Source organism: Nymphaea colorata, chromosome 6 (assembly GCF_008831285.2).
Source record: "Nymphaea colorata isolate Beijing-Zhang1983 chromosome 6, ASM883128v2, whole genome shotgun sequence".
Classification (NCBI taxonomy): domain Eukaryota; kingdom Viridiplantae; phylum Streptophyta; class Magnoliopsida; order Nymphaeales; family Nymphaeaceae; genus Nymphaea; species Nymphaea colorata.
Window position 1 is genome coordinate 5,204,000 of NC_045143.1, and position 17,613 is coordinate 5,221,612.

A 17,613-nucleotide genomic window follows, 5' to 3' on the forward strand; every position below is an offset into this window, starting at 1 on the left:
TTTAATTACGTAATGTATTTTTTGGATTTGAATTCAGTTTGGTCTTACTCGGATTTAGAAGTTGGACTGTCGGCCTGCCCCTAAAGAAAATCTTGACTCCGTTCCTGCCTGATAGTGTATTTAATCAAACAATGTATTTGTATCATGTGGCTGTGATCGAAGAATGGCTGGATGGCCGGAGATAAATATAAAGAGTGAAACGAAATGACAAGAGGATGCAGCAAGCAATCTGTTGAACTAAAAAAAAAAAACTTAGTAAAACTTGATTTCACGACTTCAACATGACTTGGATTTTCCATTTGGATCCCTATAGAGAGGGAAGAGGTCGGGCCTTCCATTTGGATCCATGTGCATGAGATTTGGATTTTCCAAGTCCAGTTACATATGATTCGGATTCATGATACATTCAAAGGTCTGAACAAAAGCAAATACCCAAAAATTATCCGCTAATAACATGCTAAACATGGATTCTTCTTTGTAGCCTCCTTCAAGTGAGATGGAGTTCGCTCCTGCATCAGGGCCAAAACAGTGTGAAGACTCACTTTGAAAAGTCCAAGAGATCTTCAATTGCTTATAAAGAGGGTTGTTGAGTGGTTGTTGTCTTGGTCCTTAGCCTTTTTAGGATTGAAACTAAAGCTCTTATGAGGCAGGTTGAAATTCGTCGAACTAAAGGCTTGAACCCGATGTGGGAATGAGTTGGGTTGTTATAGTGATATAAGAACACAGTTCAACACTCATACCTGACGTTCCACACATGTGAGCGCGTGTGAGAGATGAATGGTAATGGTTCACTTTGAGAAATTATGCAAAATCTTAAAGGGCCTATAATTGTGATTGTTAAATGGTTGATTGTTCTGATTCTTGGCTTTTTTTTTTTTTTTTGAGTTGGACCCAAAACTGTCAAGGGTGATTTGAGATCTGTCAAAGCTTCTTTTGGGTGTTTGATTCGATCATGGTAGTGTAGAATAGCAAAGCGACCTTAAATGTGAATTTTGGACGTCCATTCTGATTAAGAAATTAGATTGGATTTGAAATTAAAAATTGACGTCCAATCAAATTCGGATTTAAATAAATATCCAAGTAGATTTAGATTCAAATTCACATTTAATTTCAAGTGAATGTTTTATGTCCTATATCCCTACATCTTGAAAGTCGGTTCTTGAGCAATTCAGACTTGGTTGTGTTTCTAAAACTTAGATTCATATGTGAAAATAAAAGACAGATTTAGATCATACTTGGAGGGTAAACTTAAGATTAGATTCACATATAATACAAACTTTTCTTCATTTTTATTTGCATATGAACTTAAACCCAAATATATGAACATCTAATACATCAAATATGATAAAGGGTACATCTAATTCGAATATGATCAGATTATCCTTAAGTCTAAGTCTAATATGATCAGATTATCCTTAAGTCTAAGTCTAATATGTTCAGATTATCCTTAAGTCTAAGTCTGAGGCTCGAAGACCATCTCAAAAAAGTTTAGTCTCTTGCACTCATGTCATCTACCATTCAAACTAATAGGTTGTACCACCAACAGCGGTGACATTTGATAACAGTAAACTATGGAAAGGTGTCGAAGTTGAAAATTCTGGATCAAGTTTCAACTCTGTGTTTGTTTTTCAAGTTATTTTGTTGTATTTTCTTCTTAACAAACAATATGTAGTTAGTCTATTCTTGCTTTAAAATCAAACAAATTAAGAGTGGTTTATGTATAGTGACAAAATAATTCTCTTTCTCAGCTCTTTATCTTGAAAAATAAATAGTGATTGCGAATTCAGCATAAATTTACTAGACCCACTTTTTTATGGGGGGAATTTTTAAAATACACTTGAAATTTGACGTGAATAAAGACATAGTTAGGTCTTGCACTCGAAGCAAAAATAAAAGTTTAGTCGAATTGAACCTTTAAGCTATCAATAACTGAAGTTGGGTAATGAAATAAAACAAATAAAAACCTCCATTATTTTGAATATGATTAGATTATATAATTAATCATGGCATACCCAATTTGCATTTTCATCCCAATGTCATTGGTCTCTTTAAGTAATCAAATAATGTTGTTGATTTATGTCTAGCTATATACAAATTACTAATTTATATTAGTATGAAACATAGTTAGGAGAATTTTATTTTCATTAATATTAAAAACTTATACAAGAAAACCTGGTTCTCACAAAGTCAAGCCTTTTGAGGGTGTCATTCAAACGTGCCCTACATGTATTGAAAAATTAAGTATTTTCTCATGTTGTTGGAAGGTAAAAGAATAATTTTTCACTAACTTAAATCAATATATGAGAATTTCAATTGGAAGTAGAAAAGTTTAGTCATGATTTTGATAATGTGCCAAAGTTTCGAGTGCGCTTGAAAATTTGTGGGCCACATTGTCCGTTCAATCGCGCAGCAAAAAGGGTGTGCTGACCAATAACGGCCTGAATCATCGCCTTTAAAAGTTAGAAAAATAGAAATTTATTATTTTATTAAAAAAATAGCATAATCGGGCCTAAACTGACCCGATTCACATACTATATCCACCAAAAAATGAGACATATGGGCTCCTGTATCATTGGGATCGGTCAGCTTGGCTTTAAGGATCTTCTTAAAAATCTCAACATTGGTGAACCGATTATAAAGAATAACTGCTTGGTCTGCTTCAATCTTACAAGGTCGTCGAACTTACTACATTTCATTATATTAAAAGTTTAACGTTCGTGCTCTATTGGGCTATGTGCACCACGTTTAGAGCTCCAATCATTCCACGAACTCCTTTAGATCTTCTATCTAGAAAATAATCTTTCTCGAACTTGGCATATCTTAAGTCAATCTGTATGTGTTCTTTGCTCGGTATAGTTTGCCATATAAAGTGTAAAGTGAAACCACCATAGAATCATCGATTTCGGATAGCAGTTCTCCTTTTCTTTAGCCCAGATGTTTGGGGTAAGGGGAGAATCTTGAAGCCATATTGCCAAGAAAGGAATTGAGAAATTGAGAGCAGTTTCCGATACATTTTGCTGACAGTGGGACCGAAAGGATCGCGTTTGATGAGATAGATGCTAATGCCATGCATGAGAAAAGAATAATAAAGATTCTAGGATCTCAACAATCTCCACCAGGATCTATAAATTGGCCTCGTTTGGTTCGCCATAACGATTATTTTAATCGAATACCAATCAATTTTGGTGGGACACCAATCAGGAATTCAACACCGAGGCGTTAAGGTCGGAATACTTTTCTCATGAGAGAGAGAGAGCGAGAGTCTTTTTGCAGATATTCTGTTGGTATTTGAATGGTGACGAAGCTTTGCGTGCGAAATGTAGCGGTTTGCACGTTATGGTTGGGGGTTTTGAGTGCTGTATGTATCGGATTGCACGGTTTTTTTTGGTTTCCAGATATGTATAGTTAGAGGGAGCAGAAACCCTCTTGGTGGGGGCCGACCGGAAGAAGGCCTTTCCGGTTGTGGGTAGTTCGGTTTCTCTGAGCAAACCAAAGGCACGTGCACGTAGTTTAATATCTCCACCAACGAGTTTCTATCAATCTGATATTCGACATGAAAGCTTGACGATGGCAGGCATTATGAGGAGGTTGAGGTTAACAAACTTTTTATTAAGTTCTTTTGGTATTTGTTCCATGTTGATATGATATGGCTGAATCTATCTGTGTCTCTCTCTGTGTCAATTGAGGATGCAGTCCGCCACACAGGAAATCAAATGAATCATTCAGGCTGATTCTGACTACACTTGTTGGTATTGTTGTTGGTTACTTCGTTGGGGCTTCTCTACCAAGCACTTCTTTGCTTAAGGTGGCCTCTTCCTCCATCTCTCTACGAAAGAGAGCTAAGATCCTGTTTCATCTGGGTGGTGTTCTAATTTTCTTTTTCTTTTTATTTTGGATGATGGGCAGGTTGATTTGTTGAATATTAGGCAGAACGCAGAGCATAATCGGTACCTCGAGAGACTCAATTCTTTGTTGCACAGGAAATTGAATTTGCGTCAGACACCATCTGCCAACGTCTCCAACGCCACCCCTTCGGTAAACTTAGCAAACAATTCCAGGGTAACTATTATCCATCTTTGGGCTTTTCTGTATGTACATTTTTATATGAGCTATCTTTTTGAGCGTTTATGGTGCTGGCTTTTGCTTGAGAATTACTTGTCATAAATATTATGTATGATATATTACGAACTTTTGAAGCGGTTGAAGACGATAATGGTGTTAGGTGCAGGAGAGTTAAATGAAAAAGAGAATTTATTCAGATGGTGGTGCGTCGAGGAATTCAAAATCGTGTCTATGCTTAATTTGTTAGTCCTCCTGAAGTGGAGAGAGCCCCTAAGCGTGCAGACTTTAGTTTTGAACACCTGCAGAAGCCTTTTTACGGCTTTATGAACAAAATTTGGTCTTCAGTCTAACACGAAGGAAAAGGGAAATCACTTGATGAGTCTCTGTTACTTATATTACAGCAAAGGATGAAACCACATTGCACATTGTTTGGGTTTATCCCTTCCAAAGATACCATAGTTTTTAGGTGGAAATAGGATGAGATATCTCACCATTTGTTGGATGTATTTGCCAACTCTTGGATGGAGGAGAAACTGGTACTTAATTTGGGAAATATTCATAGATAATCACTCTAAACTGACACAACAAAAGAGGCACACAAGGCGGCTAAATTCTATTTACGTTTGGGAGAAATCGAAACTGTATTGCACATTCTATGGTTTTACTTTCAAAGAACCCAGTGTTATGTTATAGTACATGATATATTTCACTGGTTGGATACAATTATCGGTTCTTGATTGGCCCCACAACATCCTCGATTAGGGAAGAAAAACAAAACAAGGAGTTGCTGTAGACTATCTTGGACAGAAAGAGTCTTTATTAAAAATAATGACTTTAACATTCATAGAATATGCAATCATACCGTTAGCAAGGGGGCTCAATCTCAGAATAAAGATGGATCCCATACTCAAATGTTTAACAAGGAATTTAGGGGAGGAGAGTCCCTGGCTTATAGACATCAAGTGACTACTCCCTTCTTTATTGATCTGGGGGAAAATGAGCTGCCTATGAGTTGGGAAGCTAGACATCAATCAACTGGCTTGATGAGGGAACTAAGTTGGCACGCTAGAACAGTTTTCTGGCACAACAGAGTGGTGCCTTACCTCAATGCAGGCAGATGCACTGTGGCATTCATCGTGGTGCATCAAGATTCCTATGTATTCATCCAAGATTGAAACTAGATTGCCAGGCAGACCAGTGGCATCACATTCTTGTAAGGTCTGCTTGGTTATGTAGAAAGCTAACTGGACAGGAACCAAGTATTTGAAGGATGTCTCTTCTTGCTTCACTTCCTTTCACCACAATGTGAGAAATCTACTCTAGCATGCACTGAGTAAAACTTTCGCTGACAACATGATGGATGCAAATCTCAAGAGAACCATTTTCAGACCCGATAGTCTCATCAATAATTTGCTGGCTTGGTTACTGGTGGTTGTGTTTCTCATGCTTCTCAAGCTAATAATACATTTGATGAAGTTGTAAACATGACAGATATTATGTGGTTTTTGACAGATGAGGAATATAAAGAATAAGGTTTATATAAAAAGTTCATGAAATTATAAAGCAACTTGTGTAGTTCTAAGAATACCTATTCATTATTCCATCCTGTCATTGCCATGACTTGCTACTAGCTTTCATAGACCTCTGTAAGCGGTGTACTATGATGTCAGTTTCACACATGCATTTGATTCCCTTGTTGTGTTTTAGGCTTTTAGCTGTACTTTCTTAAACTCTACATTCTTTAAAAATCTACACTCCTATTGTTTTAATACAGATTTATGTGCCCACAAATCCACGTGGAGCTGAGTTGCTGCCTCCAGGCATCATTAATGCTAGCTCAGATCTTTACCTCCGCAGACTATGGGGCAATCCTAGTGAGGTACAAACATTGAGTATCATTTTGGCAGTTCAAAAGAAGTTATGCCAGAAAGGGCATAAACATTGCTTTTTGTGCCTGTAGAGGCAGTTATCTTGTTCTTTCATTTTCTTATTGTTTGTTTTGCCTTTGAGACATCTTTTAGGACTTGGTTTTGAAGCCAAAATACCTGTTGGTACTGACTGTTGGTTATCGTCAAAAGGATGTCATTGATGCTGTAGTGTCAAAGGTGAACTTCCTTTCACTATCAAAATATCACTTTTGACTGTCACTGTTCTTTGCATTATGTTGCTTTTTATATAGTGCTTTATGGTGTTACTGTTCTGTATTTTCAGTTTTCAGAAAACTTCTCCTTTCTTTTGTTCCATTATGATGGAAAAACCAGTGAATGGGACCAGTTTGAATGGTCAAAGAGGGCCATTCATGTTAGTGCAAGAAAACAAGCGAAGTGGTAAGGAACATTACTTCCTCTGGATTTTACTTATAACTGTCTAGTTCCTTTTCCGACTGTATCTTTCATTTTGTATGGTGATGAAGATTCAAGTGTTCTTTTTGTTTCTCTTTCTAAGATGTTATAATTTAAGATAAAAGATGCCCACTATAATTAGAAAAGGACTTTTCCATCAGTCCTTGTAATTCATTTCCTAGTTTAATCGTCTGATCAATTTGTTATGACATGCCAAATTAGTTATGCACCTAACAAATTGCAGTGCCTGTTTATAAACTTTAGAAGCATCCTTCATGTAGAGACTTTCATATCAAGCTGTAATGTGCGCGTGCATCCTCCATAGGCACCTACGTGTCTTTGACTGATTTTCCTTCTTTAAAATTTTTTGTGGTTCCAGGAACCATATAAAGATCTCCCTTTGATAGGTGCATAAGCAAGTAGTTTAAAAAAAATCAGTTTTAAAACCAGTAGGCCATATATTGTCAAACCACAGATAGAGCAGCTTGTGGATGAAGTCATGATCTTAAATTAACGGACTAAATTTGGTGGTCCTCTATCCAATTTCACTTCTTCGTCATGTCATTAAAGATATGGCACAACACATTGACTTATGGAGACCTTGAACAACTGTTTTATGTCGTTATGTACAGTTTGACAGTAGAAGTACATTAATGCATACAACCTTCGTTGATTCAACATTTGTTACTTAGTCGCTTAAGAAAATAGCTGAAACAGTAACCTTGCACTTTTTTTGAGTGTTGTCCTCCTCTGTTAATTATTTTGCCAAATTTGCATGTAAAAGGGCTTATTTTAGAGGATAACATTTTATTTTATTTGCATTAGCTGTTAGATGTCATCTTGTATGTGAGGCATTCAGATAATGAAATTCCCTTTTTTTCATTCATACTCTTTTTAATTGGTCTTTTTTTCAATTTACACACAATCAAGATTGTTTATAATTTATACCGCTGTATCTTTTAGGTGGTTTGCCAAACGTTTCCTTCACCCAGATATACTTGCTGCATATGATTACATATTCATTTGGGATGAAGATTTGGGAGTGGAACATTTTAATGCAGAGGAGTAAGTTGCTTCTTGCATATGACTTCCTGTTTTATATGTTGTTAGTTCTGAAGATTTAATAGGTTGATTCTAATGTACCTCTTAATTGAACTTATGATGGCGAACATCCATCTTTTATGCATATAATGATCAAATTGGCATTTCCATATTATCATAGTAATATGCAATTACATGAACAGGTATCTGAAGCTTGTGAGAAAATATGGTCTGGAAATATCACAGCCAGCATTGGAGGAAAACAATGCCTTAACATGGTTGTTGACCAGGAGGAGAACTGATGTTGAAATCCACAAGTACGAACATTGAAGATCTTTCCCTGTCTGAAACATCATGTCTATTTTTCAATAATATTTTGTGCATGCTACAGAGAAACACAAGAAAGACCAGGCTGGTGCCGAGATCCACATCTGCCACCTTGTGCTGGGTAAATATCGTAACTCTGTTATTCGAACTGTTATTCGAACTTGTCTACTTGATACAACAAGAAATATTGCTGCTTCTAAAGCAATGCATATTTGCTTTCTATGCTATGTCATTGTCTTTAGATGGTAAAATCTATTTTTTTTATGGAATTCTGATGAAAGAAAGATTATTGGCGAAAACGCAATATGGCAGATTTGTTGAGATAATGGCCCCTGTTTTTTCAATGAATGCATGGCGCTGTGTTTGGCACATGATTCAGGTACGTTGAGTAATCATTTGATGCAATGATCATGAAGCCACTATGTGTCTGGCAGTCCTATTACTCTTTTTCTCATTGTCTCAAGATTTTTTTCATTATGCCTATGGTGTTAGAAGATGTTCTTTCTCCTGTTGCAGAATGACTTGGTTCATGGGTGGGGTTTGGATCTTGCCCTGCAGAGATGTGTTGAGGTAAAACCTAGACTTTTGAAATGCTAGTATTAATATCCCCTGCTGCAAGTCAGTAATTTAGTGCTTGCAGAGTAGCTCAAACACTATTGAAGTTCTGCCCCAAGCCATTCTCCAAGTGCATGTGACTGTCATGTGGACAGGAGCTGCATGATAATTGTAAATTTGTAATTACCAATTACTGGGATGTCCTTGCCATGATTCTGGTGTCATGAATCGATGCTATCTGCCTGATCTGAGATGATCCTCATCATGACTTGATTGGGGTTACTTTTGTGACTTTGTCAAATGCTATTGAAGTTCTGTGCCAAGCCATTCTCCAAGAGCATGTGATTGTCATCTCCACAGGAGCTCCATGATAATTGTAATTACCAATTACTAAGAGCTCCTTCCCATGATTCTGGTGTGATGGGTTAATGCTATCTGATCTGAGATGATCTCCATCATGACTTGATTGGGGTTACTTTTGTGAATACACCAACATGGTTATGGACAGAACCATGAAAATGATGCATTGAACCACTATCCTTACCATGCTAACCCCAACTGTTTAGTCATGGACAATGTGTTGCAGCATCTCAATTCTAGCCAACATCCAAAACTGGACCACAAAGGGCTTTATCCATGAAAAGGATTCTGCATGTGCAAGTAGCTTAATCAGCAATTTCAGCTGGTATACAATGGACTTCGGCATGGTTTCGAGTCTTCGTTTGTGAAATCTTCAACTATCATTTTCAGCTGATCAAAAACCCAATAAAGTTGTTTTGAATTGGGAGTTGGCATATCAAGGTTAGATGAGTCAGAAATACTTCCAAATCAAGAACCATGTTTCATATTCTGGATTATATGAATCAATCTTAGTCTTACTCATTTCTGACCTGGATGCATCTCCAAAAGAACCATGTTCATGTTCCGGACTCTGGATTATTTAAATCAATCTTAATCTCGCTCGTATCTGAATTGTGTGCATCTCTTATTGACCTTATCCAGCATGTTTTATAGATCGATAACTTGTACTATGCCTGCCTTCCTCCTAAAGTCTAGTTGGATGTTCTTTATGTTGCATTATGGAGACAATGTGTGCGATGATTTATAATCTTCTTCTGTGATTCAGCCAGCACATGAAAAGATTGGTGTTGTTGATGCCCAGTGGATCATTCACATGGTACTCCCTTCACTTGGTGATCAGGTATACCATCTGTTCTGTCCAAACTCAATTTCGTGTCACATGCAGATTTCTTTGTGACCTGCAATATGAGTTGGTTTTACTTGTTTGTGTTTGCTATGGTATATCTCACAGTGTGTGTGTGTTTCTATATATGTATATATATATATATAGAATGGTTCATACTATAACCCTACATGTCTTACTATGAAAAGGTAGAGGGTGTCTGATGTGCTGACATAAAGAGACATTTAGGACATAGGATCTATATATATATATATATATATATACATTGTAGAGAGAAAGAGAGTGATCATGTGGATGTGTTTCAGTTGGTTGACTGTTCTTGTATTTAATGTTTGACTACATTGCAGGGTGAAGGCAAAGATGGAAGGCAACCTTGGGAAGGGGTAGGACTTGAATTTTAGTGTATATCATATGGGTCTGATAGGCCTCTTTATAAATGGTGAATCAACATCTTTAGTCATACTTTCAGGTGCGAGCTAGGTGCAAAGAAGAGTGGACAGAATTTCGGATTCGTATGGAGGAGGCTGAAAAGGAATTTCATAGCAGCTCTGTTCAGTAGCACCAGTCGATGCAGTTCTTCTATCTTCTACTCTTCGCACAGCCCTAGCTTTCTTGGGATATCTAGAAGTTTCCCCTTCAATTCCTTGATTCTTCTATTTATTATATGTATATTCTTAGAAGTTTCTAGTCCCTTTTTGCTTGGCTATCTCCCTGTCCTCTTGCACGTTGTGGACCTTGGTCAACTAGCTTTCTGCAGCATAATTTCTGGTTTTGTTGATTGACTAATTTTATTGGTTGGTATTCAACATAGCTGGAGAGGTTCGTGGTAAGGAAGTGAAGCTCTTGCACAACCATTATTGGCCTTTTTTTACAGTTGGCAAGGGCGGCAATCATGAAGTCAAACTAGACCTTAGCATAGTTTCTGCTTATATATTGTTCTTTTTCTGATTCTGTGGGCACGAAAGTGATCACCATCAGTGAAAGAGGAAAGCAACATGCAGAAGCTGATCCCGGATTATTATTTTAGAAGAGAAGCATCCTTCATAACTTTCCATTTGATGGTTATTTTCTCACAAACCGTGAGTGATGTACATAGTTGTTTCCTCCTCATTAATACATACTGTACTTTTTGTTGCACTTGAAGGTTATCTATCTTCTCCCATTGATAAATTTGAAAACAGAACATTTCTATCAAATTCCAAATGTTTCTGCCAGATTATGTGATGATATGGAAATTTGGATTGAGCAAGTATTAGACGGCTTCATCCTGGTGGATTCCTTGTTTCGTGATAAAAAAAAGAAACAGTTATGTTTGCAGTTAATAATTTAACGCTTAACTGTGGAAAAGCCTTGAATTTGGAGTAGGCTCATTGACATTTAAAAGTTTGAGAATTTTAAAGCTTAATCGTGCAAAAAGCCATGCCTTTGGAGCGAGGCCCACTGACATTCAATAGCTTCCTGCAGTGACCCTTTTTTTTTTTACTTCATTAGATGAAACCATGGCTTGGAAAACACGGTTTCATCTTGTTTTGGCTCCGATGAAAATGCTTTTCGGGAACCTCCAGCCAAGTATGATGCCGAGAAGCTTCCCCCTAGGGTTCTTAGTTGATAAGCTAGCGATTAGTAAGCAATTTACCCGATGCGTCTCATATTACTACGAACTTAGGGATAAGTTCTGGCAAAACTTTTAACACCAAATTCTGGTAGCAGAGCATACCGTGCACCTAGAGAGCATACTGCAGCGATCTGTTTGGTCTACAATAGAACCACCAAGGGCGAGAAAAACGAGTAGAAGGCAAACGCGTTTTAGTGCTACACCTATTAAATAACACTTGTAGTTGTAAATAAAACAGACTGCTTGGAGTCTTGGACTCAACAGAACACGAGATCTTAGATGAACAAATATTGAAAACAGCAGGCGATAAGATGTGTCTAAGGGCTTCGTTTACTCAACTGAGTAAAGATAAAGATCCCAATTTCTTTCCTCTCCTTTTTTTTTTTTTGCTCTTCGGTTCCTTGCATACACAAAGTAAAAGAAAGAGAAAGAAGGAAGACCTTCTGTAAATTTTCAGAAACTCAATACCTCGAACATAAATTATACACGTAGCGGAGATCGAACTATGGACATCAGTGTATCACATAACAGGTTGAACTTTGAAACTAAAAAATGACTATTGAGAATTCGCTTCTGCCTGCTTGGCATTCATGTCAAGAGAACCAAGAAGCTGTATATCACCAACTCCAGCAGGCGGGCCAATGCTACAGCGAGCAGTATTGTGTCTTGTGATGCTGTCTTTTATCTTCTGAAACTGCAAAGCAGAAGCCACAGGGTTCCCTTTGAATGTATTCAGGAAACAGAAACATCTAGCTACTTTATAAAGAAACACCATTTTTGAAGCTGACAAGGTGTTCATTTTTTCAGGTGCAAACACAAATCTGAAAGTTTTCATTTTGGTTTATTCAAATCAGTGTTTTAAAACTAATTGAATCAACCCCCAACGTGGTCAACCCAATAGGGGAACTTTTTTTGCTTGGAACTTGGCATGACTTGGCTTGACTCAGCTCGACTCGGATACGCGCCCCAAACTCACTTTGACTTAGCAAAACTAGTTTGACTCGCTTTGGAACTCATTCTACTCGGTGCAATCTGGTGATAGACTTTATATTTTATAATCAAGTGACTGGTTAATAACTATTTGACTACTTAATTTTTTATGTAAATCTTTTAATCTATTGGAAAATAAAAATTTAAGATCAACGTTTGATAAATTTTCAAATTGCAAATGAAAAGTTCAATCTGATTAGGCTTAATTCCAGATATGGTTATCTGTTTATTTCAATTTTTAGAGAATTGATCTCTCTACTTTTGGAATTCTAGTTTTAAATGACACATAGAAACATATTGAGTTTGCCAACTATTGAATAGTTGCAAATGTTAGAATATATTAACTTTAACGTTTGTTTTTTATTGAGTTGCTTTTCATTAATATATTGATACTTGATATTTAGTTGTGTTGAAGTATGTGACTATAGAGTAGCCGCAGTAGCTCATTTGTTCAGTTTCTCATTATCGTATGAGCAAATATAGCTTAGTTATTACTTAATGTTTGGTTTGACTTATTTCTGAGTTATACAGGTTATCAAGTCATTATACAACCTTTTTATGTTTAAATGACAAGTTATATTTTTGTTTCCTTTAAAAAACAAAGTCAACAAAACCTGACCCGAGTCACCAAGTTACCCCCTAAGTCATGAATCGAAAATGGATTAGTTGATTCCTGAGTCACTGGGTTTTAAAACATTGGTTCAAATAGCAGAGATAGTTTGCAAAGAGAATGAATGTAGGATCAACAGCAAATCAATATATAGTCAAGGTGTTAGTGAAAAACTGCATTTTGGTTTTATAAAGTGTGTTCTCAGCAGAAATATAAGGATTAGAGATCATATGGGTTTCTGTCAAAGCAAATCCAACACTTGGAGGGTATTGAAAGGCTAACAATCTTAAGCCCAGACATGAAGGAATGATATCTCTTGCTTTGCTGGGAAAGCAGATTTTGGATACTTCGGTTCTAAAGGGATGATTACTGATAGTCTGCTAACAGTTCCTTTTATATGGCACAAACATAGCTACAAGTAGAACCTTGTAATTGACCAACAATTTTACAGCTAGACAGTCAACATTAGGTTGGTCTTTTGCTAGCTATTCTATAAGTAGCTTATGGTCAGGTTTTCTACAAGAAGTATACTGCAAAGAATGAAATAGAGCTGTAGGAAATACCATTCTGGCACAATATGAGGTCCTTTTCCTTAAGCAGCATTGTTAACAGTATCTTCTATTTATCAGGTCACCTGATGACTGGAATCCTATGTCAGTTTATCTATCATGAACTTGTTCACCATATAGTTAAGTAAATTTGTTCACCGAATTTTTTTCTTTCTCTTGCTTCATTTATTCATCATAAGATTGTACTTAATTGTCATCAAATATCATATGATTGTGTCTGTCAACCAACAAAGAAACATCTGCTCATGCTTCAGTGGGCATTTGTGTTAAATAGATCCCATTTCCATGTTTTCTAATGGAAGCGAGAGTATAAGAAATCATCATGTTAGAATGCTAACCTTTACTAGTGAACAAGAGAAAGACTCCAACTGCCCCTCTGCACCACGATAGAACTGAAAATATGGAAGTACTTTAACATTTAAGCTTTTGCACATAGCTTTGTTCTCATCAAAGTTCACTTTCAAGAATAGAATATCAGGGTGCTCTTTTGCTGTCCTGCACAGCTGCATCATACCCAAAAAAAATCAGCATGTCCCCACTAAAAACAAAAGAAACATGCAAAATGAATCAAGAATGTCATTCTACAGAATAAATAAAAGTATAGTGGTTCATTACTTGTTTGAAAGTTATTTGTAGCAAGCACAGGGAGAGCAAATGAATGTTGCATGCAGTGCAGGAACAGTTCATGACGACAATTATCTGGTGAAAGCATTGACCGGTGTACTAGTGCATTCTCTATGAAGCTTATTTCCTGAACAATTCTCAAATGGAGAGCAGGAATCCTTTGGAGATAAATAGGACATTGATGTTCTAAGCATGACATATTTTGTGGGACAATCAAATCTGTAGCACTTGAGAGCGAAGTTGAACTAAACATTTTCTGAGTTTTCATTGGCCGACGTTCTTGAAGATAACCATGTCCCAAGTTGCAATCTTGGTGATCATTGACCACCAATTATACTGAAAATTCATCAATATCAATTATATCTCATAGTCAAGAAAAGGATGCATTATCAGAAAAAATGGCTGCAGGGGAGGTGGTGACAGGGGCAGCAGGTCAATTGAAATCTGATTGCTACAAAATATTCACTAAACCTTGGTTGCCAGCATTGGAACTTCCTACATATTGTTGGTCATATCATGCATATGAAAGTGAAACCAAGGATGGAATTTCATCATTCACTATTGGGGTTATCAAAGAAGTTCTAGACTTAGGTTGTTTACAAATATTGACCTATAAATTAAATCCCATGTTTGCAGTGGTAGGAATTTACATTCTAGCTCTCCGGTGTAGAGGTTAGGGGTCGACAGATATGTTTTCTATGATGATCATCTGCAGTTGGAGCAGCTGGCACACTGACTTTTTCCCTGTTTATTTTGAGAGAAAAGAGAACTATCGTTTATCAAGAGAGATCAGTACAATGGCTCCTTGACTAGGTTCTGAATGAAAAGATACAAGCCAATAATTTAAAGTGGTCTTTTCATGTCCCATCAGCATAGAACAGCAGTTAGCCAGGTCACCCAGTTCATGCATTTTCTGCATATTGAATTTCCATAAAGAAACCAGCCATGAGAAGCCTTTGCTTGAGAAGAGGGAAATTCCATATTTTCTTCCTATGAAATGACTCAAATCCATGAACAAAACAAGGATGTGTACTGGACATTTCTGTGACATCACAACAAGAAAATAGTTGTCTCGCTTGTTTAGTTTACAGGTACTCAAAACACCCAGCTACTTCAGCCAGTCATCAATCTTGTTATCCTTGAGGAATCTTCTAAACATGATCAGCCAAACTGCATTGGCCCCACTATTCAAAGAATAGCCCTTTTGTTCGTGTGATTGGCAGGATTAGGATGATGAGTTCAGTGAGGTGCACCATCCACAAGAATCTTTCTGCTAAAACTGAATGTATCATATCTTCCCAGGCTAATATTCATCTGTGTTCAAAGTTTGAAGTACACCAAGTCACCTGATAAAGCTCACCCTCTCCACAATCTATTTATTATTATTTTTTTCATTTTCCAGGTATAAGAAGCTTTTGTATCCTAATGCACGTTTTTTATTTGATTAGAGCCACTAAATTGACGTCCGCTTATCGGCAGCACAGTTTGAACTTTGAAGCAATATAGGATTACTTCCAGTGAATTTTCTTTCTCCAAATCCCAGTTCTATTAGCATGACCTTAACCTATTAACACAAGTTTAAACCTGTTTCATTCTAATGAACATCAACCATGAAATATTTAAATGAGAAAATTTTGACTACGTTTTTTGGAAAGAGTTTCATTTTGAAGCTCCTCTGAAAATTCACATGATCACATCATAAAGTTAAGGTAATCTGCTCTGTTTACTATAGCTACAAGAAATATTAGAGATTCAACGCCTCCTCGGTCCTACTGAAATTTAGTTCTTACTAGTTTGGAATGCCATCGATGTAACATGTCCATTTTTCTCCAATTACCAGAATGATAATATAGGCCCTCATGATCATATCGTCAAAGGCTACTGTTTTCAATTTCATAACAAAATCATAATTGAATTTGATACTTCTAACTACACTTGATCAGTGACAGCATCGAATAATATCCTTCTAGTTGGAAAATGCTAACCACATTAAAAATGAAAAAGAAGGTATATCAACGAAAAAAGTCCCACAATGAGAATAGATACCACCTTAGGAAATAATGCTCTGCAGGAAGCACACCAAGTACCATAAAACTCAACGATGACAAGCCTCTCGCCGGCATCTCTTAATGCATCAAGAAATTCTTGGGTAGAATGAATGTCAATCATATTTGGACCAGCATTCTTCTCCCACCACTTTGGCGTTTCATTCTCACCAACAGCAGGATATGCCTAAAACATGTATCGGCAGATGTTTAAAATTGACATATGTTGACAAATAGAAGCGAAAGCTACGGTCCACAGCCACCATGTTAGTCTCAATCTCCGAACTGAGAGTGCCCTCGGACCCACTAGCAACCCCTAGACGGCTACCCATCCAAAATTCCCTATCTTCTTCTAGTATTTCGTCACAAAGTAACAACAAAAATTCAAAATACGAAGTAGTAAACCAAAACTAGCTGAAACAGGGTAGACTGTCACATGCTCGTAAAAAGTAGGGCAGTTCTACGTCTCAAGCTTGTCAACTAGCAAAATTCATGAACCCCCAACAAGAACAAAAACGAACAACAAAAAAGCGCGCAAGCGAGCAACTCACCTTGACACGAGGGCTTCTCATACTGTGTCTCACAGAAAACTTGGACACCCACAAAAAGAACCTCTGCTTCCATTGTTGGGGTTGCAAGCGCAAAACGCTGTGGACATCAATGGAGGCTAAGGAGAGGGCGGTGGAGTTTGTGGCTGTGAAGGACCGCGCTCCATGAATAACATTCGCCATAGATTGGACATATAGGAGAGAGAGAGAAAGAGAGAGATTCAACTGTCAGCAGACTGTATTACCCATGAAGAGTTAGAGATCCCTCCCTGCAAAGGAGCAGAAAGAGAGAGAGAGAGACAAAGGAGTGAGAAGGTGACCGGTAGGGATGGCGCTGCCGTTATCGCGTTCGTGTGTGCGCATCCGTTTCGTACGTGCCCAAAAAGTTTTGGAGGTCGATCTCGACCAAACAAGGTTCGCTCGTATTGCCCTTTGAATTGCAGTGTAATTGACGTTTTCTTTTTCGATTGTAAATTGGAATTGACAAATCCATTCTTATGCTCCTAACATAATCTATCATTAGCAACTTAACTTCATAAGTTTACATCATAGAAAATATATTTATATATTGTTTTATGGGCGTCTTTAAGCAAATTTGCGAACAAACTTTAAAGAGAAGAGGAAGAGAAATAATTTTCCTATATGTGTATACTCTCGTACATATTAACATATACTTTTCAATTGTTGTACCCGTACTTGTTTCGCCGCACTTGTACCATAATAACCGTATCCATGTGATTTAATTGGTAAATAACATATCACACTCCTGATTGCAATTCATTTATGGATTCTTAATCTTTCTTTTAAGACAAGTCCTACTTTTTTATTATTTACTAAGAGGCGATAATAATTTGAATAAAATAAATTGTCTCCAGGTTTTTGTTTACATACACTCAAATAAAATTTACAAGAGCAATTATGTTTGTAAAGAGGAAAGTTTATAAGAAGAAAATGACACGTAGATATCGATTGATTTTACGATAAAAGGCGTTTTATAAAACTGATAAGCAATCAAACAAAATAGATTATGATAATGCAACAACAAGGATTTGTTATTGGATACATTCAAATAAAATCTTAT

The 17,613-nt window shown here is 36.9% G+C and overlaps 2 protein-coding genes across 3 annotated transcripts; one reads left to right on the forward strand and one right to left on the reverse strand.

The window, feature by feature from the left end:
* The first annotated feature begins 2,966 nt into the window (after nt 1-2,966).
* LOC116256901 (uncharacterized) lies at nt 2,967-10,668 on the forward strand. 2 transcript variants are annotated; one of them, XM_031633444.2, is made up of 14 exons: nt 2,967-3,593; nt 3,694-3,805; nt 3,907-4,059; nt 5,837-5,941; nt 6,084-6,167; nt 6,274-6,389; nt 7,368-7,469; nt 7,649-7,762; nt 7,837-7,893; nt 8,085-8,151; nt 8,289-8,342; nt 9,454-9,528; nt 9,879-9,914; nt 10,001-10,668. In XM_031633444.2, the coding sequence occupies exons 1-14, from the start codon at nt 3,568-3,570 to the stop codon at nt 10,088-10,090; spliced, it is 1,191 nt and encodes a 396-aa protein (XP_031489304.1). In that variant the 5' UTR covers nt 2,967-3,567; the 3' UTR covers nt 10,091-10,668. The 2 variants fall into 2 exon arrangements, with proteins under 2 accessions (XP_031489304.1, XP_031489305.1); XM_031633445.2 differs by having other exon boundaries at nt 2,968-3,587.
* Nucleotides 10,669-11,566: 898 nt separating this feature from the next.
* On the reverse strand, nt 11,567-16,952 carry LOC116255487 (thioredoxin-like 2, chloroplastic). The gene is made up of 4 exons (XM_031631326.2): nt 16,536-16,952; nt 15,989-16,171; nt 13,654-13,818; nt 11,567-11,840 (listed from the first exon to the last, which is right to left on the reverse strand). The coding sequence occupies exons 1-4, from the start codon at nt 16,713-16,715 to the stop codon at nt 11,703-11,705; spliced, it is 666 nt and encodes a 221-aa protein (XP_031487186.1). The 5' UTR covers nt 16,716-16,952; the 3' UTR covers nt 11,567-11,702.
* Between the last annotated feature and the right edge of the window lie 661 nt (nt 16,953-17,613).